We start from the raw sequence: 23,170 nt of genomic DNA, 5'->3' as shown, positions 1-23,170 counted from the left end.
AAAATGAGGTCTGATGTGTGTTTCGAACATTCCTCTGGAAGATATTGAATTCATTAAACATCGAGGCTTCTTTGATGAATTAAATATTCTTCAGGAGCATTTTTCTTGACAGTCAACAGCCTCTGTTTTCCTCCAGCCGAACGCGCATGATGCCAGCGGGCTGGCTCTGCCTCTCCCCCGGCCTCCCCTTACACCTTCTATCCTCGCTCCTCTCCCTTCATCTTTCACTCATTTTTCTTTAATGCCCCCACCCCGTTCTCCCGACTTCCACACGCACATACGCACACCTCCATCATTCCTGTCCCTGCTTCGTTGTGGGCAGATAAATCATCTGCGGAGTGGCAAAAGCTGCAGTGACTCATCTACCATCTAGACCACCTCGGCGAGCGAGAGAGACACAGAGAGAAACAGTAGGTGAGAGAAAAAGGGGGCGCCCGAAAGGAAATTAATAGAGTGAGAGAGGAGAAGTCAAATGAGCAAGAGAGGCTGTGAATACTAAAGTCAGCCAGCAAGAGACAGGAAGAGAAAAGAGAGGGGAACAACAAGAATGAGGGAGAGAAAGTGAGGAAAAAAGAAATGAGATTCGCGGTCAGCGTGTGACAGATGAGGTGTCGAATGAAAAGGAGGAAAGGTGGAGAAAGGATGGAGAATAGCAAATGCCCACAGAGAAAATATAATGTGTGAGTGTGTGTGTGTAAAGGCGCAGAGGGGGGGACAGTAGATGGATAAGGAGGAGGGGGTTACAGGGATCACCTCAGAGACAGAGAAAGGCAGGGCTGATTGACAGATCTGCTTCTGGCAGACTTTGAGCACACAGCTGTCTCCTGATGCCTCACCTGAGTGCTGCAGTTTGTGCACGGCTGACATGCAGCACACCTCACTCAGTGGACTTCCAACTTTATGAGGACCACCCACAGGCTGCACTCTGAACCCCTGACTGACAGGTGGTCCTACCCAAGCACCAGTACTCATTGCCAGGTTGTGTCACTTGTTAGGTTTGTTTGTCTGTAGGATTATTTTAAAAGTGTAAAAAGATGGATTTTCATGATTTTTCCTGAGGAAAAAGAAAAGTGGCTTTGCACAACTTTGGAATTGTTGAAGTTGATGCAGATCTATGGCTATGTTCAAATCGCTGCAGATATCAGACTGAAAGTTTCATTTCCATATCAAGCAAAAATGTTGAGGCATAATATTTATATTATTGAGAGAAAAAAATATCTGGATCAAAGGACTCGATTCATGCATGCTTTAGATCTCTTAAGTTTGTTTAAAGTCATTTCAAGGTAATTTAGACTGACTGAGAGAAAATTCAACAAGTTCATACTGGACACATTAAGCTGTTTGGGGGAGAAACAAGTGTAATCAAATGAATATGTAAAATTAGTAACATAACAGACTCCAACAAAGTGAATCTATAGGGTAGAACTTGATGAAACGGCCCCAATAAAGTGGAGATATTGAGGCTTGAATTGGCTGATACACTAACAGAAAGATTTGCTGTCCTTATATATCGCACTTTAATGAATCACTCCTTTATTTCACATCAGGAGCCCTCAGCTGCATAGCAGAGTCAAAGATAACATGCGAGGCTGTGCCAGGCTACTTTGTCTAAAAATACGTTATCAAGGGCAGGGACTGAATGTATTCATTATATTAAATTATATATATATGTTGTATTGTTACCTCTGCTTTTCTTATTTACATGAAATTAATCAGTTAACTAAGTAAATTTTTTTAAAAAAAAGGTGATTTCAGGTGATTTCTACTCTTTACAGAAACATGGGCAATCGTGTTTCTCTTCATGGCCTGCAAAGGTCATTACCAGCGTTGGATGCCATAAGCACTTCTTAAATAGAGTGTCCTGGATACTGCTTAAACCAGCCAAGACATATTATCTACCCAGCATGTCCTGGGTCTACTCCATAGCCTGCTCCTGGTAGGAGATACCCAGAACAACTCACCAGGGAGTAAACCCCTCCTGAATGATCAGACTTCTCCCCTGTCTCTAAAGGACAGCCCAGCCAACCTTTGGAAGATCCTCTTTGTCACCATTTATGTCTATGATCTCATGTTCTTGGTCAATACCCAGTGCTTGTGGCCATAGCTGAGGATCGCAATGTCGATCATTCTTTCTTTCAGGATCTTCATCAGTGCTGATGCTGTACCAATCTGTGCGTCAGTCTCCTGCTCCAATCTTTTCTCAGTCATTAACAAGACCCCAAGATACTCCAGCTCCGCTGCTTGGGGGAGCAGCTCACTCATAAACAGGACCGGACACTCCTCCCTTTTCCAGCTGTGCGTATTTTTGATTTTTTTTAGTGTAGAAAGAATGCCAATGGAAGGACAACTAAAAGGTTGCAGGGTGTCCAAATAATGCAACTCACAGGCTGGTGATTGTAAATGAGATGCCAGGTGGATCTCTTCCCTGCCATTACATGATATCATCACGCCTGAATTCAAGGAATTCACTCGCCTGTCTTGGAAACCCACTATACATCTAACTGACAATGTTTGTCTCTTGCATTCTGAGGCTATCAGTTAGCAATCTAAAGCCAGACAATAGAATAGACAAACACCTAAGCGTTTGAAAAATTCTGAAACAAACATTAGCCACTCAGTGTCAGTGCATACCAAGATAAAATAATTTCAGCTGTGAGGGAAGCAACTAAGGTTACTAAGACAGTGTTGACTGGCACAGTCTTAGTAAAATAACCCCACAGCCCTCATATATGAGTGTAGCCTAACCAAGCAGGCCAGCTGTGAGCTGCACAGTGATAGGTGATCAGTGAATTATATTATTTACATCTGAGCTAGGCTTCATAGTGGAAGTTTGTAGAAACTCACATGGTAAGGGTTCAGTGTGTGTTTAGAGAGATGTGGCATAAATGGGTCGTTGCTAATTACCCTAATAGCTGCTTCTAATGTCGCTGTTTGGTTACCAATTCACTTATTTGCACATTTAAAAATCAATGTATCAAGAGAACAATGAGGCCTGCTGTGGATGCGTGCGTGCAGCAGAGGAGATTTTTGTGCTACACTCACTTGCAAAAAAAAAAGACCCGTCTGTCTAATAAACATCCTCCACTCCAAAGGTATAAAACTCAAGGAGGATAAAACTATAACAAGCTCACCCTGAGAATATATGTTTGTGTGTGAGAGAGAGCGAAGGAGAGAGAGTGAAAGTGGGGGTGTATCGACTCGTGAAAGTTGTGGAGAAGATGAAAAAGCGACGCAGCCGCCTCGGCTATTGCTCTGGAAGACATTTTTAGTCTGTTTTTCAATTTACAGTTAATGAGATTTTCAGCAGCCTCTCTCTATTCTGTTGTTAGTGTTTATCCTATCCTGTCTCCATAGCCCCATCTTTTATACCGCTGCAGTTCACCCTGTCTGAGCCGGATTGGCTTGTTTGTATAAATAGCTTACCGTGCGCTTGTGTGTGTGCGTGTGTGTGTATGTGCACGCACCTCACTGTGAATACATTTTGTGGAAATGCTTGTCCATACATGTGTGCAAATGCATATGCATTATGTGTACCAAAGGCAATGCGGTCGCGCTTTTGAGTGCGTGTTTGTGTCTTGGAGCAGCATGCACTGAGGCGTTTTCCTGTGTCCTCCTGTTCTGCGCTGCTCTTCTGCTGCCTGACATCCAAAATACATTTGTTTTCATTTATCAGCCAACCAGACCCCCATATAGCAGCTTCCGCTCAGTGCCACAGGCTGAAGAGGAAAAATTCTACATTTAAGCAGCCCCTGTCCTCTGATTTGTCTCTCTTACCGCAACTCAATGTTACCCTTTAAGCTTGAGCTAACAGGGAAGACAAAGGGATTGTGTTGTGGTTTCTGCATGTGACAAATCATAATCAAGTGAAATACACATCAGAACATCACACTCAGTGTAAAAGCTTCAAGTTAAACTTAAGGAAAAAAAAAACAATTGCAATTAAAACTGATGAGAAAAAAAATAAAGAAGTTGTGAATATGTGTTAAACATTATAATTAGGTAATCAGGTGCTCAAATTCTTGCCTCTGAGATGGCACTTTAATCATTCACACAGAACTAAGTGCACATTAGAAGTAGCTCATTATTCTGATGTTTACTTGAGGAAGGATTTTAACTTTCCCGAGGGAGGCGTCAGCAGGGAGTAAGGAGTCATATGATTGGATTTTTGTAGTATCCTGTTGATGCGCATGTTAATCTATCCTTATTTGAGAGATACACGACTGATGGAAGCCGAGTAATGCTGATGAGGAAGTGAAGCTGTGTCACGTAATGTGGAGTTTGAATAGCATTTGACGCGTTTGTCTTCCATTACTGGTGATGAGGCAGTGACACCGAGCCAGCAGACTGTGTTAAGATGTATCCAGGCGGCCATAAATCAAAGTGGCTCGTGTGCAAATGTGTATGTTCCTGCGTCTGCACAGAGAAGATGGAGACTAACGGGGGATGCACAGGCAGCAGATAAAGATCAGACACCAAGGGGATGTTGCAATCATGCATATCAGTGAATTTAAAATACATAGATAACCCTATCGAGCAGGCTTAGAGGCCAGTCTGGCAGCCAGTCAATTTTCACACAAATGGAGTCCTCAGTGGGGGGGCTGCCTTGCAGGAGTCTGATTATGGTGTGACGGTTGTGTAAACCACAAAATCAGTCAGCTCGACACCACAATTTATAATGTGTTATCTATAAAAACGGATCAACTTTTATTGATGCCTATTGATGACTTGTGCCGTCGAAAGAATCTGACAATATAAAACCAACGACAATCATCTTCAGGTGCTTTATATCATAAGGTAAAGACCCTCCAGTAAGAAAGAGGAAGCTCCGGCTGTCCTCTATAAGCAAGCATTTGATGACAGAACAAGTCTGATGTAAAACTGAAACTTAGAACATAAGATAAGACAATCAGATATGCTTTATTTATGCAAAAGCTGGGAAATGTCTTTATTACAGCAGTTCAAAATAAAATTAAACATATAACAAATAGCTTAAGTCAGTAGGATAGTTTCCAGCTCGCTAAATTGTAACACAATATGATTAAAAAAAAATGTTAATGCGGTAAAAAAAAAGTAAACAGGCAAACTTTCTTCAAAAACTGACATAAAAGAAAACAAAAATTCAAAAATAAATCTTTAAACTAATGAAAAATCCAAAGTTATCAGTGCTGATGTGTGTGCACGTAGTTTCAGTCTCATCAGAATTGGTAGCAGTGAGTAACATAATGACTGTAAGAAAGTAAAAGTAAACAAGAGTAACAGTTACTTTGTGTTGAAAGAACTCTGCAACTACACATTTACACATTACATCAACCTGTCCAGGCTGATCAAAGAATACTAGCCAGTATTAGCTTGTTGATGTATTTTCATATATACTTCATATTCCAAAAAACATGTTAAATTGATTTTCTGCATTCATAGTTTGAGAAACATTCAGCAAATCACTTAAGCCCCATTAGGACTGGCTGACACTCCAGGTGGAGATGGGAGGATATAAAGTTTCTCTGCAGTCCCAGGTGATGTAATCTTATTTCTTTCTTTATTTTTTCACTTCAGAGCTTACAAGACAATATGTATTTGTATTTATTCTTTGTCTGAGTAATCCAGTCCTAGTTGTCAGTACATCCGTGAGCATGTTACAAACAGAAACGACTTTTAATGGCATTAAGATACAAGCACGCAGCTCCTGATAAGACTTAAATTACAGGAGTGATTGACTTGAAAACAGGAGATACATTTAGCTGTGATTATTACTAGGAAAGGGTTGAAAATCTGCTCACATAAAGTAATTTCTAGACTAGATGAAAGCCAGTGACCTAAGCTCCCACCTCCCCTAGAATTCATCTTTGCTCCTGCAGATGATGTATTATACAGTATTTTATGGTGTGCCTTTAAAAGCAGACTTCTGGGGTTGCTTCACCTCATACCTATCTATAATTGTATGTCTTCCTGTGTACTTTGCACTCTTCAATCTCATATTCTTCCTTTAGATTGCGTTGTGTGGCGTGTTATCTCACAAAGCAGAAACGGCTCGAAAAATAACCGTATAAACATCTATAGATACACTCAGTGATGCCATAGCCTGCAGATACAAGATCACTGTGGGAATTTCTCTATGTAGGTACACATTATCACTAATAACACATCTCTGAACCTTTGTTATGGGCAAAGACTGGCTAGAGTTGGTAGGAGTCTAATGACACTCTTTGGATAGACACTGAATGTATATGTGTGTGTCAGAGCGAGTGAGCGAGCAGGGGGAGATGCGCGTTTTAAAGATTATGTTTGCTTGAGGTAAAGAAGCCCTGTTTATGTTTGTAAGATGAGTCGTATGCTTCAGACTGCTGGGAACAACCTGCGAGTTCGTGTGCAAGTGTGTAAATGTAGCCTTCCACTGCGAGCATACAAATTCACACACGCCGCCTCAGTCCCTGTGAGGTATTTGTTACAGGGCAAACATACTGTATCATTACTGGGGTCGTGAGAAGGTAATGGGAAACAGAATGAGTCATCATATAGGATGTGTTAGCTGTGTGATATGGTATGAGTAGAGCCTCAGGGAAAGTGGCATCTGTACCTCATCTCCTTGTGCTTCCTTCCATCTTTCCTTCCCTTTTCATAAAAAGGATTCTTGTTGTGGTTGTGGTACTGGCATATTTGTTACATCAAAATTGTCTTTGCGACAAAAAGCATGCTAGTCAGTGTTGTAATTCAAATGACAGGGTGTAATAGTGAGGTTCCAAGACATATAGCTATGGGTTTTGACCAATGACTGTAGAAAATACAGTCAATAATAATGCTAGAATAATGGTAGTCTTGTGTATATGAGACTTACTGAAAATGTTTACAATTTCAGCTTAAAGTCAAACATTAAAAAAGTCCCATTGTTACAATATTTGTTTCTAGCAATAATTAAAAATAGGCTTTGAAGAAGCTGCTAAATAGCTTAGCAAGCAAGGCTCTCTACCATTCAGTCAGAAAGTGGAAGGTAATGAACCTTTCTTGTTAATGTTAGCTATTGTTACCAATAGATGTTATTTTATTTTATCCTTATTATTAGTTTTTGCTACTACTAGATGCTGGTAATTACTCTATATTATGTTTTGTGACTTACTGTAAGAAGTAGCTAGCTAACTCTTAGCTAGTTTGGGAGGAAGCTAATTAGCCTTGCCTAGCTCACCCCATTTCATTATTTTGGATACATATTGTTATAGTATCCACTCTGCAAACATTCACCAGGCCTCTGACACTTTTTCAGATTCTTCATTCCATATTTAGTAGGGACTTGGAATAAAATTATCACGTAGATACAAATTCGGGTGACCATTAAGTTACATGTACATGAACGTGAGACTTAAAAAGAAACATAATGAACCAAATATAGAATTGGGATTTAAAAGAAATTTCTTTTACAAAGATATAGATATTAATAACTGTTGCATGCAAGATGATGTTTGTACAAACGTTTGATCTGATTGGCCCATGTGTTCAAATGGAGATTGGGTACATACAGACATTTATATACAAGCTACATTCATTAAAGTAAGAGGAATTTGTGTGTAGCTATAGGCTCAGTGTAGAGACCAGTCAGGTTTCCCATTTATTAGCATTCGATAATATTCTAAGTTTTGAACCAATAAGCAAACTTCTAAAAGAGCAAAATAAAACTTTGCTATTATTTGTGCCTTTGTTCAAGTTGGTAGGAAAAAGCACTTCAGCGTATCACTGCTGCCTATACCCACATTGTTTATGAGTTAAAAGATGCATCACTTTCTAATACCATTGTGCAGTCCAAAAGGGATAAGTGTTTCTGCTGTTCCATCGACTCCTAAAATATGGTCTTCTTGAGTAATCAATCCCACTTGAAATTGTATTTATTTTGCTTCAGTTTGATTTTATTTTCAGGCTCTTTGGAACATAAGGCGGTCCCTTAGAGTACCACGGAAAACGTTTTCACTGTAAAGAAGTCCACAGTAGGCCCTGAAACCCTCTGTAAAGGAATAAAATACACAGTAGTCGTTATAATGTTCATTAAATTAACTTTTACATGGACTGATTCTCATATAGCGCTTTTCTACTCTCCCAGATCACTCAAAACGCTTTATACAACATGCCTCATTCACCTATTCAACCACCAACCTTCCCATTGGAAGAAAACCCACTCTGCGTCCTGAGCTACAGCCACCACACAGGATCTGTGAGGGAATCTAAAGTTTTAAAGAAAGAGATTAAAATAAACTGACTAAAAAATAAAATAAGTAACAAACTGATATTTATCCTAAAGAACAGACTGAGAGAAGCTGCATGAGGACTGACAGTTACAAAATCAAGCCGAGGCAAGTATGTACAATTAACTAGCGTGATTAGATTGCTGCACAAGCACAAACACACATAAAGCACTACCATTACTTTTGAAGCATGTAAAGTAATCCGGACTTAAGTGATTGTGCAGTCATCACCACAGACAGACAGGTTGTCTACATAGCTGTCAGCTGCGTATTGTCTCTGCATGATGACAACAGTGAACTGCGGTCGATCGAGACACTGATGTTCAACAATAATCACCCTCATTAGTCATCAGTGTGTATTGTTGTCCTAGATTAAACAATGAAATAAGCTCAAATCCCTGTTCAGAAAAGTCCTCTCAAATAAATAAAGCATGAATAACAAATTCTTCTAAAGATTAGTTGCTATGTTTCAATTAGCAACTGATTTTGTAAAAAACAGGCTTGAGAAAGCAGGGCCAGTGACGATATATGAACCATCATACGTGTTGTCCTACTGTGCAAGCTATGCTCTGGGTTTTTGACTTGTGATCAGTGGTTTGGATTTAGTGTGAGAAAATGTTAAACCTTGTCCTGTCCCCTGTGATGTGGTGCTCATGTCAACATATGGTCAAAAGTGTTAATGTGCTTAATTAGGCCAGCGCTCTGAGCAGCAGAGAACGTCCCTGCTCATTAAGTCTGATAGGGAGAAAAAAAGAAAGTTGCTTCTAATGTATAGGAACAGCGACCTTTGGCTGATTAATGCAGAGTGGGATTGGCGCGCAGTGACCGGGAAGCTCCAAAAGGACTCGGAGCTGCAGCACTTTAACTGCATTATTATCACACTCATTTTCCTTAGTCAGCTTCTGGTCTCACTACAGTTTTATGGCTGCTCAGAGACTCAGCTGAGAGATTAAGGACTCATAACAAGTTGTTTCATGTAGAGTGTCACCTCTAATGTCCGCTTACAGCAGAATGAAATGAGCCATTAGGCCTGACCTATCTACCCCAGTTTCTGTTGAGATTCTGAAAGAATGTCACTGTGGCTCGTGCACTTTGTGGCGTGCAGCAGGCCTCTCCCAGGATAAGATCCAGGATGAGGGGGGTGCGCCGTACAATGAGGAATATTTACAGTAATTTGTGGCGCGTTCTTCCTTCACACATTTAAAATATGCATTAGAAGCCACCGATAGCCCATGACCACTGCCCACGCACAGCCTCTGCCAGGCGTTTAGGTTTGTTTGTAGAAGTAGGTCCATCCACATTAAAATGCAGACATAAGTCAACTCTCCTGCTGGATATAGAGGATAAAAGCTGTAGAAATCCACAGCAAGAGAAACTGTTCCCGTCCACAGTAGCTTTCCTGCCATTTAGAATAATTTGTTTGTAAAAGGAAAATGGCAAATTTGGATTTATAATTTAGTGAAAAGTTTACATGTTTTTGTAGAAAAAAAGTTTGATTTGAATCAAAGTTTTTCTCTGTTCTAAGCAATTCGCTTCTACATACTTTTATAAGTGACCCAGCTGTCTGAAACAGGGATGTGTCAGAATCAGCCCAACTCCAATCTGGCCCACTAAACAGCCTTGGAAAATGTGAAGGAGAGGAATAGATTTTGAGCTTTTATCTGTATTTTCACAAGTTTTACAGCTTTTCCTACTATAATAAAGACCTCCCCAATGGCCACTCATGATGTGTCAGACCTGGCTGTAGCAAATGGCAGCAGATCACCCCTGTCCTGCTTTGTCTTCACTGCCTCCCTGAACATTTTAGGAGGGATTTCACTGCTAAACTTTTAATGAATGTTTGGATCTGGTCCTGAGCACCTCAGCAGAAGTGTCGACCCTGTACGAGCGAGTTCTCAGGCTTGATCCTAAAGTGGGGCCTTTCTGGCTGCTCGGAAATTGAGGTTTAAATCTAAAGGTGACAGCGCTTTTTCCATCAGGGCCACTCAGCTTTGGAACAACCTGCCTGAGGAGATAAGGCTTGAAAATCTGTGACTTCCTTTAAGCGACTTGGAAGAAATACTTTTTTTAATCAACTTACTTATATGTGATGTCACCTTTTCTAACAGTTTTGTTGTTGGTGTATCCGTTTTCTGTTTTTTATGTTGCTTTTGCAGTTAATATGGATTTTATCCTTTTGTGGGAGGTTATTTTTTACACTGTTTTGTATTTTTGCTTTCCTTTCTGTGTTTTTTTTTAAAGCTCTGTCCTAACTCTGGATCTACTGTTATTGTGGTGGGGGGGTTGCTTTGTTTTGGGTTTTTTGGGTTGGGGGGAATATTGGAATAGAGGTAAATGAGCAAAACTTGCGCTATTACAGTAGATTTACTGTAGCAGTTTTACCTTATAACCATTTCTACTTCAGTAGTACAATTTCTAGTTAGGAAGTGAGTGACATGTACATAGACACATGTTTATCAACTATAAGCCAATTTGTATAGCCACGGACACACTGGAGCAGAGCTGGTTGACTGTAAATACACAATTTACTAACTCAAAGAGGCATAAAATGCTAAGTAACTCTTAATTAATTGTGGCATTTGTTGACCTTATCCTTCCTTCCTGTCACTCATAAGTGAACATAATCTAATTATGTACTCTTAAGGCTGTATGTAACACAAACACGCCGTTGAAAACAAACGGCGATGTATTTTTGATCTAGTGTGGTAATTGTGTGCTATAATTGAACAGCCATATCACAGTATTTTAAAAGTGTGCACATTTCAATGAAAATGGCAGAAATTCTGATCATTCTTGAGGAGTTTTTACATTGTTTGATGTGCGAATGTTTGTATGAGTACAAGCACGGAGACATGCCAGGCGAATAAATGATTGTATAAATGATGCATGTGACCTCCACTTTGCTAGGCTTACATAGGGGCAGATGAAAAACATCAGATCTGTTTGCAATGATGAAACTGAAAACCTGCTAAATATGAGATCAAAGTAACAGCAGTGCTTTATTAAATAAAAAAAAACTCTTTTTTTTTCTCAAATTAAGCCATTCATGTGTCCACATAAGTAAGTTTTGAGTATCTCCTTGCGGACGCCACAGGTTCATGTCCCATTTAGGAGCTTTGTCTTCTGTGCTTTGTTTCTTTTTTTATTTACGCCCTGATTTGTTTTCATTTTGCTGGCTTTGCACTTTCACTTGCTCCTTGGCTAGGTGACTTGTAGTTTAGTCGACTACTAAGTTAGCTAGGATCGATTTGGAAAAAATGCAAGACTCCCTGATCGTGCTGCCCTGTATGTCGCACACTGACGTCAGTAGCCTGCATGCACGGCACACGTACGGTTCATCGTTTCAAACTGCACCATGCTTCTCCTTACTGCTCTTTATTGTCGACGACTGCATGTGTGAACAAACACATGGGTTTTGTTTTTTTTTTGCAGTGCATCATTTTTGGTAGCGCAATTTAACCCACATGCAACACACGAGCCTGTGTGCCTGAGGAATTCATCTCCTCCTCAGACAGTTAGTCAGAGCTCTCTCGGGGGAGGTGGGTCGCTCCGTTTGCCTGGGCTGTGCTGTCTGATTTTCTTGATACTTTGTCTTTTTTTTTCTTTTTTATCTTCCTCAGTCAGAGGGAATGAGAAGGATTTTTGCTGCATGACTGCAGCCTGTAATGTCTCTGCTGCCTCTAGCTCCTGCATTTGCTCATGCTGTGCCTCTTTGTGTCATCTTTTTTTTTCCTGTGTGTCTGAACTCAAATATACCTGCATATTTTCATGTTTACATACTCTTTTGAATGGCCTGTAAAATTGTCTGTATTTATGTCTTCATTGTAGGAGATTTGTTCTTTTCAAAGATGGCTTGGAAGCACTAAGGCTTTATTGGATGTAAATCATTTTATCAAACAAAACTAAATGTCTTTTTTAAAAAAACATCTTGCTGTCAGCTACTTCAAAGAACAGTAGTTTCACTCTGTGGGACTCTTTTATTTATTTTCTGCATTGCTAAGTGTTTCATGTCTCTGTAAGTGTATATTGTCTGGTACTTTCAATACAGTCTTTACTTTCTGTCTTATTTTCAGATTGGGTGGAATGGGTAAAATGGCAGTGGTTGAAAAAGCTTGTTTCTAACATAGACATTTATTCTACTGTATATAGTATTCTATTTTTATTCTATTCTGTACAGTTGTGTACTGTATTTATTCTTATTTTATTTTATTCTAATTGTCCTTCATAACTTTTGCACTGTCCACTTCCTGCTGTGACAAAACAAATTTCCCACGTGTGGGACTAATAAAGGTCATCTTATCTTATCTTAGACAAAGTTCAAAAGTTTTGACCTGATATGGGTTTTCTTATACCACTTTGCAGAATCTACCTGTCAAGCATTTGATTCTGTGATAAATATTGCCCGTAGCTCTAGTATTAGTCACAGAGTGGAGGTGTTCTGTGCCTTTTGGAAGTGATTTTGGAGTAAAAAAAAAAAAGTCCAGGAAATGTTGAGAGACTATATAAAACGGAGAGAAACAATTTAAAAAAAACAAAGAAAATGCATTCTTGTGTTGGCACCATGCTGTGTGTAAAAATGTTTGGAATTCGGTGTTCAGTTATCACATAAAAGGACATAAACTGCACTCAACATGTTCATGCTTCCCAACCCATCTGCTCTGTGTCATTTTATATCAAATAAATGAAAGTTAACACCCTAACCACTTCGTCTCCAGTCATGCACGACCATCAGATTTGGCTTTAACTCAGAAAAAGATTAAGGTTAACAGGTGACCTGCTGTTTACGTTTAGTATTGTAAGTTAAATAAAGGTTGCGTCTGTGAAGTCAAATAAAAAATACAAATAAATTACACAATCTGGCTCTAATGTCTAATCTGTCAATATTTGTACATGCTATTACCGTACTTGTGTTCTGCCACGAATTCCTGGTAATATTGGATTTAAACGCAGCGCTCACTCACTCACTGCTGCTAATAAAGCTTCATAATCATGCCAGGATGACTTCATTTCTTTCCTTGTTGTTGCAAAGACTTCATTCCACCAATCACGGACAACCCCAGAACTCAAATACAGTCAAATCACAGCAAGGCTCCTTTGCGGTCTTATTGTCATGTTAGAAGGAAGGCCCTTGCGGCTCATCCGCTTTGCATTCGTTCTATAGCACAATAAAATGACATCATATGTATGAGCCCAGTGTTTACGCCTACAGTCAATCTCTGTTTTTCTCTGTTCCTTATTTCTCGTCTAATCCGTCCAGTCTGTTCCCATCTTTTTGTCTTGGTTTGATGATTGGGACAGCTAGCTAATCAGCTGCATTACTAAATTGCACATCAGGAGACATTTTAAGTAAATCCTTTGAGAGCCCTTGAGGGAAAGGCTTTTGATCAGTTGTCTTTTTATGGAAGTGTAGGCTAATTTTGCCCGATGGCTCTTGCCTCTTTATAGTCTTTGTGTGGAGCTCTTGTGTCGGTATGGATTGTCAGATTAGGTCTATATTTGTTCTTTGTTTGTTTGTTGTTGTTTTAAACACATCTGCATGACTTAACTGAACTGCACACACACACACACACACACACGCACACACACACGCACACACACACACACACACACACAAAAGCCAACAGTATAAGTATTTCTATATCATCTATCACAGAGTGACTAGCTTCCGTGTTAATGGCATCCACTTCCTGTCTGTCATTTGCCAGTATTTCTGTGCTTTATGCGTCCGTCGGTATGTGTCTGTCAGTCCGGCCTCTCGACACTACAGTTGATGCATGGCCAGATTAAGCTTGTCAGATTTATCACACTCGACTGGCAGTCAGCGCGACACATAGCCAGATCAGACAAGGATGTGACGAATGACGCCTTCAGCCTACCTTTGTTTGCTTTTTGCTTTGCCAGTCATTTTGTGCACCATTACACACTTTAAGATAATTTATTTATCTGTTTTTTTGGCCTGCGGTGAATGATGTATTAGATAATTCCCCTGAAAGGGGGTTAAAAAAAGGAGGTTTAGAAGTTATGTTATAAAATCTATATTTATTCTATAAATATATTCTATATTTTTCTTGAGAAATCAAGCATTAACTGTCTATGACACAAGCCTGTGTCTCTCACTGTCTGTCACAATAAATTATAGCACAGTGTGATACCATATTATACAATAGAAGACAGTATAATGTAATTCAGTGCAATACTGTAAGATGAAATAGGATGTGGCACATGCATGAATGTGGACTATAGGAGGAAAATAAACCTGCAGGTATGTTGGATGCTTCTGGAGGATAGGTAGCTAAGTGTTGTTTAGCTCTCTGCTGCTATTGCTACCTGTACTTAAAAAGTGCTGGATTATCTACCAAGTCTTGATTCTCCTCAAAATGAGTTTTGGAATGATATGAATATACAAGCACATGCTCTACACAGTATATTGTTACAAAGCTTTTGCTTTAATTTGACACATTGTTTCCGTCCAGTAAAAAATGGCAATTGTTGGGTGTTGGTGTCCTTGTAAGACTAACAGTATGGTTTAAAGCCCTTACTGAGGTGTACGGCACTCTCCACTGTGCTCGACCTTAAGAGCCCATAAGCTCTGGCCGCAAGCCAAGCTCATCAAACTGGAATACAGTATGGATGAGACTAATGAAGCGGACTAAAGTAGATCTTCCATTAATCAGCTGGGAACTTGTGTAATCTTTGTCCATGTGTGTCAGAGTGTCGGTGTCCTTAAACTACTTGTCATTTGCACATTAGGAGAAGGTTTTATTAAGACAAAGAGTCGATATTATTAAGGAAATGTGGAAAAGTATATGATTATATTTAATATACTTTAAACAGGGCTAACAAAGCCACACCCCCACCCATTTGTGGCTGGTTGTCTCTGTAGTAAAGACTAAGTTTTGTATGGTTAATGGATCTAACACAGTGATTTATTATGTGTCTTATCACATATTCACTGTGATGGTCTTGCCTAAGAACACTTTGATGTCTATGTTAGAGGAGCTGGGGATCAATCCACTGGCTTTGAACTAACGTCATCGTAATGTTTTTTTAAGACAGTACCGATATCAGTATTTGGTCATTTAAAAATCTGGTATTCTGATATATTGGCTGATTTAATGTCCCTAACATTTCTTGTTTATTTCTTTTCTTGTTCTCCTCGACTTTTCTCAGTTGGTTGTTGTTTTGTGGCATTCCAGACATTTTTCAGCCATTATAAATGGTGATAAATTGGCAAATGGCTTATATTAGCCAATAATATCAGCCCGTCAATAACAATTATATTGACTGTTGCATCTTTCAGAGAGAAGAGTAGTTGTCAGTAAATGCATCAAGTAGTTATACCTGTCACGGTCCCCGTGTCTCTCTGGTTGGCTCACGCTGGCTACAGGTTTTGTTGTTGTTGTTTTTTGTTTTCTTTGTCTCTCCTCCTCTCTGCCTGGGTGGAGCTCGTTACGGGCTCTCGCTCTTGGCCCACGCACCTGTGTGATTGTCTCCACCTGCTGTTGATCTGGCTGATTTCCCCAGCTGCTATTTAAGGCAGTGGCACAGAGCAGCTCACCGCTGGAACGTTGAACCTCCTGAGTTCGTGCTCTCGGCATTATCAAAAGAAATCCCTGTATGTATTTTGCTGTGAAACTAACGTTGAATTCTGTGTGTAGATATCCTTCTTCTGGACCAAATCACGGGACCTGCCTGGGTGTGGCAGCGTGTGTGGAGTTTTGGAGCGAGTGCGGCTGAAGAGGAGTGCGTGTGTGCGGAGGAGCTGTGGCGGTGACTGTGTGGAAGAGGAAGCGTGTGTGTGGATTCCCCCCCCCCTTCTCTCCCTGGAGCCCTGGACCCCCCCTCCCAACTCACTGTACATGTATATAGCACTGAGGTGATCCCTGTTGTAAATAAATAACCTCCTTTTGTTCACAAAGAAAGAACTGTCTGCGCGTGAGTCCATCCAGTCGCCATGACAATACCTGCCTGTGCTCTCTATAACAGTGCTATCTATAGGTATGTATTAGATATGTTTGCGTATGCTTTAAAATCACAGAGGGCCAGTTGAAGTACTTTTCTTAGCCCTAAGTAATGTGTGCAGGTTGCATGTAACCTAAGAAATCTGGTGATGGGATGTTAGGGTGAGCTGTAGGTTGTCAGAAAGGCAAATAATTTGAGACAACCCAAATGAACTTTAGGATCCAACAGAATCTCAGGCTCTTATCTGCAGCTGGAGGTGGAAAAAATGTTCAATTATTGTTAAAACATTCAGGGAAAATGGCCTCCAGTTTTCACATATTAGGAGTGTCGAGTTCATCAGTTACTTTGTCTTTTTTCCACACTTAGTTTGAATGTTTGAGTGTGCACACTGTGTCCACTACTTATTGTTCAATCCAAAGAAAGAACAGTGAATATATGACCTAACCCGTCATAATCTCCAGGAGATCCACGTTGTTTTATTGTCCAGCAGCAGAACATTTTGTATTTCCTTCGGCTGCCGCTGTCAGATACACATAAACAGTCCGTGGAAGCTTTTCTTTTTCTTTCTTTCTTTTTTTAATGACTCGTTTTTTCACCACGTCTGTTGCGGCAGAACTCTGAATCACCTCGGTAGCCCCAGTTCTTTATTTGTTATGCAATCACATTCTTAGCATGCTTGAATTTTCAGCGTAACAGATGCGACCAGCCCCGTGGTTAAATAGTCTGTTCCCCAGTCCATGTTTGTCTGTCTGACTGCTGTCTCACTGATAAGCACATGTCCCTGTGTGACCCAGCGGAGGAGTCAGAGCTGGCTGTTAGAACTGCTAGTTGTCCCCATATGTTACAATGACAGACAGATAGTAGACACAGAAACACGCTCCCGTACTAATAATGCTCTGACGGAAACACTCCTCACTTTACCCACTTCACGGAGGCTAGAGGCCACACGCAGTCTTAACACTTTAAGAACCCTGGAACAGAGCTTATAATTGTCATTATAAAGGTCTGCATAGGACTCTTTGCTCAAGTACAGTCTCTCAAGGCTACAATGCAGGCTGTCTTATTGGAGTTTATTTTATGGCTGACAGATGGCAGCACGAATGCACTGCTGACTAAAAAGCTACTGAACCAGGGATCTTTTTGTGCTTGTTAGGCAAATATGTAAACCACTACATTATGGCGCTGCTAAGTACAGGGGTAGACTTTTGAAAATTTCATCCTTATGTAGGCAGTTTTCTTTAAAATGGCGAGATGGATTCAACATAGTAATTCAAAAAGAAGAGCATAGCTTTCCTTACTGGAGGTCCACTCGTGAAGAGGCTGGAGACCGTAGACTACTTGCAGACTAAAATCTGTGAGTGATCAAAAGAGGATGGGCTCCAAGTTAAATTAATGTCAGCGTTTAGGTGACACATGCAGAGTGACTGCTGCTGCTGACAGCCATATAACAGTTCAACTGAGATTACATGTTTCCAGAGAGACCTGGCCAAGAGAGCAGCACAGAGTGTAACAGATAGAAACAAATATAGCCGACACACCGAACTCAACATCCAGATTGTACGAAATAATGTATCCAGAAGATGCGTAAAATCTAAGAGTCCAGGGCCTTCGCCATCCGCCTCCAGTCGTCGGAGGTTGCAGTTTCTTTTTACATCATCCTCAGGTTCAAAGGTGATTAAGGCTGTTTGTCAGTTTGCTCAAATGTTCCAGGGACAAGCTGGATTGATTAAAATAGGCATATATGTTCTTTCAGAGGCACGTGAGAAAAACACGGTTAAGGTCAGGGATCAACTGTGACTTATGCTCTAATGCCCGATCTAAATGATGCAGTAGCTGTTGTTATTATCAGGGATTAGGCACAATCTGACATTTCACTGAAAAAACAAAAAACAGATTGACTACATTGTCAGTGAACACTGATACTGTCAGTCCCTATAAAGTGAAAATGAATCCGCAGCTGCATTATTCATTAGTTTGATCGTTCAAGTTCAAACCCAACACACCTTCCCTGCCTACAGAAAAGTCTGTTATGATGAATGTACAGTAGTATTGGACTGAGCTGAAAGCATACATCCCTGGTGGCTAACATCACTGACTAAACAGTAATACCCTACTTTGTATTGCTAATGATTTTGGCTTTCTGCGTGTACATTTGTACATTTGGTTTGAACTCCCTTTTTTGAACTAAAGCACAGGCATAAAGCATAAGGAGTGAACTAGGGCAATAATTGAACAGACGTTTCTTTTCAGCCATCAGCTCTGAACTTTTCTAGACCCAGTGCAGCGTTACTGGACGATGAAGGCTTTTTAATCTGCCAGCTCCCCGACGCAGAGTGGATGTGATACTAGATCGTCGCAGTGTGAGACCAGCGCAATTAATTGTGCAGCGAATTCACAGCGAGCAAGGGGGCATTATCTGCGCCGCCTCTTGCGTACTCTATCGAGGCAGCACCCCCACCTACGCCAAACAGAGGTTCGCTACTTGCGAGAAGTAGTCGAAACCTCGCGTGTGAAAAAACGTGTTTATTAGCAAAGTGTTTGGCAGCGAAGTTCATAAGGTGGACCCAGTTACAGACGAACGGGCATGAAGGTAACGGGAAAAGTTTAATGACTCCAAACACCGCCACGAAGAAGAGAAAACAACAAAAAACACTAAAACTCAATCTGCAAGAATGAGAAAAAGTGTGCATACCACAGAGAATGGGGTAATGCAGCACTAAAGAACTACAGCTCCCAGTCTCTGGTCCCAGAGTTTCGTGATAGTATAAGACAAAGATCGGCGCTGGTGTTGTATACATTAAAGCCGAAACCTGATAGAAGCCTGTACCGGAGACAACAGCTACAAATAAGGCGCTATTTGTGTGTGTGTGTGTGTGTGTGTGTGTGTGTGTGTGTGTGTGTGTGTGTGTGTGTGTGTGTTTCTATGGGTGTTTTTCAGTAACAAACACTTGGTTTCTTGTGTCCTGTGGTGTTTGCCAGACCTCTGTGTTCTCTGCTCTGACTTGGAAGTCCTACAGCTGGATAAATCCAAAGATAAGACAGGAGACCAGGAGTTGTCCTTAAATGACCAGAGAACAAACATCCACCTGGAGCCATGTTTTCCACTGCCTGCCAGGACAGCCTGTTGTCCTCAGATGACCCAGCAAACAAACAAACAGACAGACAGACAGATAACGATACTACTCCTGGTTGTAGTAGTACAGACAGACAGCCAGTCAGTGGGGTCAGGCTGCACTGACTTTCACAGGTTTTCAGGAGCTTGCATGTCAGGAAAAAAAGAAGAAAACTTTTATAAAAAGAACTTTCTTCAGTCCTGCTGAAAACCCATTAAGGGTTTATACAATACAATAACTTTATATGCCATAAAATACTCTATAGATTCTGAAATAAAGTCCTTGCTCCTGGACTTTTGAATAGGTCGCATGCTATTGTAATTCCTCCATCAGAATATGATGGTACAGTCTATCCACAACACTATACAATAATGCCCTTATTACTACTGGAAGAGGCACATATTGTGGAAAAATCCACTTTCTAATTTCTGTTTCCTTTCATTGGTTCAGCTCAGAGAAGAATAACTTGGGAAACAGTCTGCCTTTAGAAAAAGCAAACAAATTCAGACTTTTTTCTTGTTGAATATAATAAATAAATCAGTTTTGCGGAACTCATAGGGTAGCTGGGTTACTGTTACATGAGTATGTCAGATGATATTTATCACTTGGGTCATTTTTTAAACATTGAGGTCTTAGGGCCAGGACGGGTCCTCAGTGTGTATTAAGAGAGGTCCAACAGTCTAAAGGGTCTTCTGATTGTTGAAAATATGTCCTTTAAGCCTAAATTTGGTTCTTTTTGTTCCTTTTAACTTTAGTCTACATGGTGTAGTGGTTTACACTCTCACCTAAAAAGTTAGAAAATGTTTGATCCCACGACACAAATCCCATTGGGATCCCATCAGAGCTACCAGCTGTGGCGACCCATTGTGAATGGGTCATTTCATTTTCGGTCCTCTCAATCAGAGGAGCTCTTTGATTGGCTGACCACTCTGAAAGGATGGCTAACTTCGACCCTCTGGAATTTTTTCAAACTGTTACTCAGGCAAGAAATCGTCTCCTAGAATCACATGTTTTTCTGCGGGAGCCTGGAGAGACTCGGGACACTGGTGTTGTTTAGTCACCAGGAGGCAAAGTGATGAGTCACCTGCGAGGCACATAATGAAGTGAATACCCCCCCTTACGTCACAGTGGCCCCGTTCTCGCCTCGACTTTTCCATTCGCCAGCCTACAAGCTGTTTGTGTACCCTGACTGTGATAAGGCTCTGTAAGAACAGGCAAACGGAGCTGAGATAAGACTGAGATCTGTCGTATCTTTCCAAAGCCTCAGACAGGGCGTGTGTTTGTTTACCGTCTGTCTGCTTTTTTTTTCACCATCAAATCCCTTCCCTCCTTCTCTTGTCCCATGTCATTTCTTCTCTTGAACTTCTTTAAACCTGCGTCTCTTCATCTTATGTTTGATTTCTGCCTCTTTTGTATCTCCCCCTCCCGTCTCTTCTTTTCTTTGTCATTTTCACCACTTTTTCCTAGCTCAACTTCCTGTGGGTTGCCTCCCTCCTTTATGTTTTGAGCATAGCTTTTCCTCCTCTGCGATTTCCCCTTTTCCTTCGCCCATCGTACCCCTTCCCCGTGTGCGCTGCTTCATTCCCGCACCCTCATTTTACCGTCTGAACGAGGAGAAAATGGCTCGATCTGTTTTACACTGTTTTTCCCTTTTCTCCAGTCGTCCCTAACCCACCTTCCTCCTCCTCCTCCTCCTCTCTCCCTTTCCTCTTTTCTGGGTTTTTATTTCTTTCCCAGACACAAAAAAGCAGCACTTGGCACTTTTGAAATGTAAATAAAGTTTTGTTGTTCCCTCAGCCGTAGCCTCCTCCAGCCCTGTTTATCAGGCAGACTTCAAAGTGGCACACTGACATGTGGCTCTATCTCTCCCTTGCTCTGTGAAATAGGGTCACAGGCGGTGCTTGGCTTTCACAAAAACTTTTCCCTTTCATGTAAGAACCTAGTGGGTGAGAGGAACTAAAGGGGGCCATGCCAGCCAGCCACCCACCCGCTATCCAAACTGAGACACACATCGCACCTCATCCACTGCGATGTGTGTGTGTGTGTGTGAATGTGGATGAGAAGTCTGTGTTCGCTTTTCTCAGCTGGTCATTGCAGGCCAGCAGTTAGCCCTGCCCGTGTTTTGCTTGGGTGTATCCGTTTCGCTCGTTGTTTCTGGTATCTCATGAATTTAGTCACTCAGTTGCTCACTCTCTGTCTCCCTCTCTCTCTCGTCTCTTTTAGCCGTGGTGCCAGTGTGAGAGCGCCCGAGTAGCCCCTGCTGAGCTTGGGACTGCAGCAACAGGACAAAACACATAAGAGGAAGAAAAATACAAAGAGGGAGTAAGCCGGCAAAAGAGCAAGGAGAATCAGAGGAGACGGCATGTTGGTTAAAGTTGAGTTTAAAAGGCAAGCCCGACTCTAGAGGAGAGACATATTGATTCAACTCACAGAAGGTAAAGAGGCAGAGTTGCTCATCCGTAGGTTGAAAGGTTGACAGACAGCCAAGAATTCAGGGTATTGGTCATGACTGCGGGCCTGCTGCTGGGAGGATAGAGATCAGATTAACAGCATCTACAACGCAGCCTCCATCCTCATCTAACCCCACCTCTAAACAACCCGTCGATCTCTCTCCCCCTCAGCCATCACTGTAGTCCACAAAGTCCACTGTGACAAGAGAGCTGAACCCCCATTCAGGCTAGTTTACCAGGCTGCAGCGTCCTGTGAGAACAAAGACTGACCTCACGAGCTGTCGCTGGAGCAGGGAAGAGACGCTCACCCGCCGCGGGGCTTCAGAGGCGGCGGCCTTTTAACCAAGCACATGGGCTGTTGATGAAGAAAGATGGCAGTGAGACTGACAGGCGCCACCCCTTCCTCTCGGCCACCCTCCCTCCCCCCAGCGGCCGTGGCTCGGACCGGTTAAGGTTGGTCTGTTGGCATCCATCGCAGCATCTGCAGCAGCTGGCAGAGCGTGGGAAGGAGCAGTATGCAGGAAACTGATGTACCGGCCACGAATGCCTTCAAAGGTAAACACGGACAATGGACAGTGGTCTGTGTGTGTGTGTGTGTGTGTGTGTGTGTGTGTGTGTGTGTGTGTGTGTGTGTGTGTCAGGCTACGTTAAAGAAATTACTGACAGTGCCCTGTCAGGTCAGAAACACTGTCAGTACAGCAATCTTTAACACAAAACTGACTTTGGTTGTGAGTCACAATATTTTTCAACAATCAGGTTCAAAGTAAAGTTTTCTATTACAAGCATAATGATTTTCAATGATTTTAATCATTTTTAAATCTGCTAGATTCTCGATAATACATACTACTTGTAAGAGGAGGATGTAGAGGATATGCTGTTTATAAAAAAATTCATTGTGTGACTACATGCAGTCTTCAAATCTTAAGAGCTCCAATTTTAATTAGGGATAAATCTGGTTCCTTGAAATAGAATTTATAAGACTTTTAGTTGGTGATCGTTAAGTTCTGAGGTGGTGAAAAAACAGCTGTTGTGTCTACACGCATGGCCATTCCTGAACCCAAACAGGTTCCAAAAGTAATCCCATGTAATCATGTTACATAAAAAAAGAGCTTTCATATATTTACATTTATTAGATACCATCTACTGTTTCATAATGCAACTGATTGGTCACAAGCAGCATCTATAAAAGTCGATCTTCTTATAACACAGTGGAGCAACCAAAATTTTGCACGAGATGTCAATAAGATGGCGAAATCACATAAAGAGATTTTGATCATATTAAACTGCATGTATTAAACTGAATTAAATTTGCTCATATTTTACAGATCTTTACTCAATCTCAGTGACCTTGAGGTTCTGTTTGGGGTTTTAGGCTCACTAGCTGTAATGGTAAATGCTCTCCTGCTCTCCAAACAACATG

General features: G+C 41.2%; 1 protein-coding gene across 1 annotated transcript in view; it reads left to right on the top strand.

Moving 5' to 3' along the window:
• The window catches only part of LOC134635771 (low-density lipoprotein receptor class A domain-containing protein 4-like), a 247,974-nt gene that overhangs the window by 68,374 nt on the left and 156,430 nt on the right, over nt 1-23,170 (top strand). The window contains exon 2 of the mRNA XM_063485308.1: nt 21,524-22,305. Within this exon, the coding sequence (XP_063341378.1) occupies nt 22,266-22,305 (40 nt within the window). The 5' untranslated portion in view covers nt 21,524-22,265. The remainder of the gene's footprint in view (nt 1-21,523; nt 22,306-23,170) is intronic.

The sequence above is a fragment of the Pelmatolapia mariae genome, linkage group LG10_11, assembly GCF_036321145.2.
Source record: "Pelmatolapia mariae isolate MD_Pm_ZW linkage group LG10_11, Pm_UMD_F_2, whole genome shotgun sequence".
NCBI lineage: Eukaryota > Metazoa > Chordata > Actinopteri > Cichliformes > Cichlidae > Pelmatolapia > Pelmatolapia mariae.
This window is presented reverse-complemented; position numbering and strand designations above follow the sequence as displayed.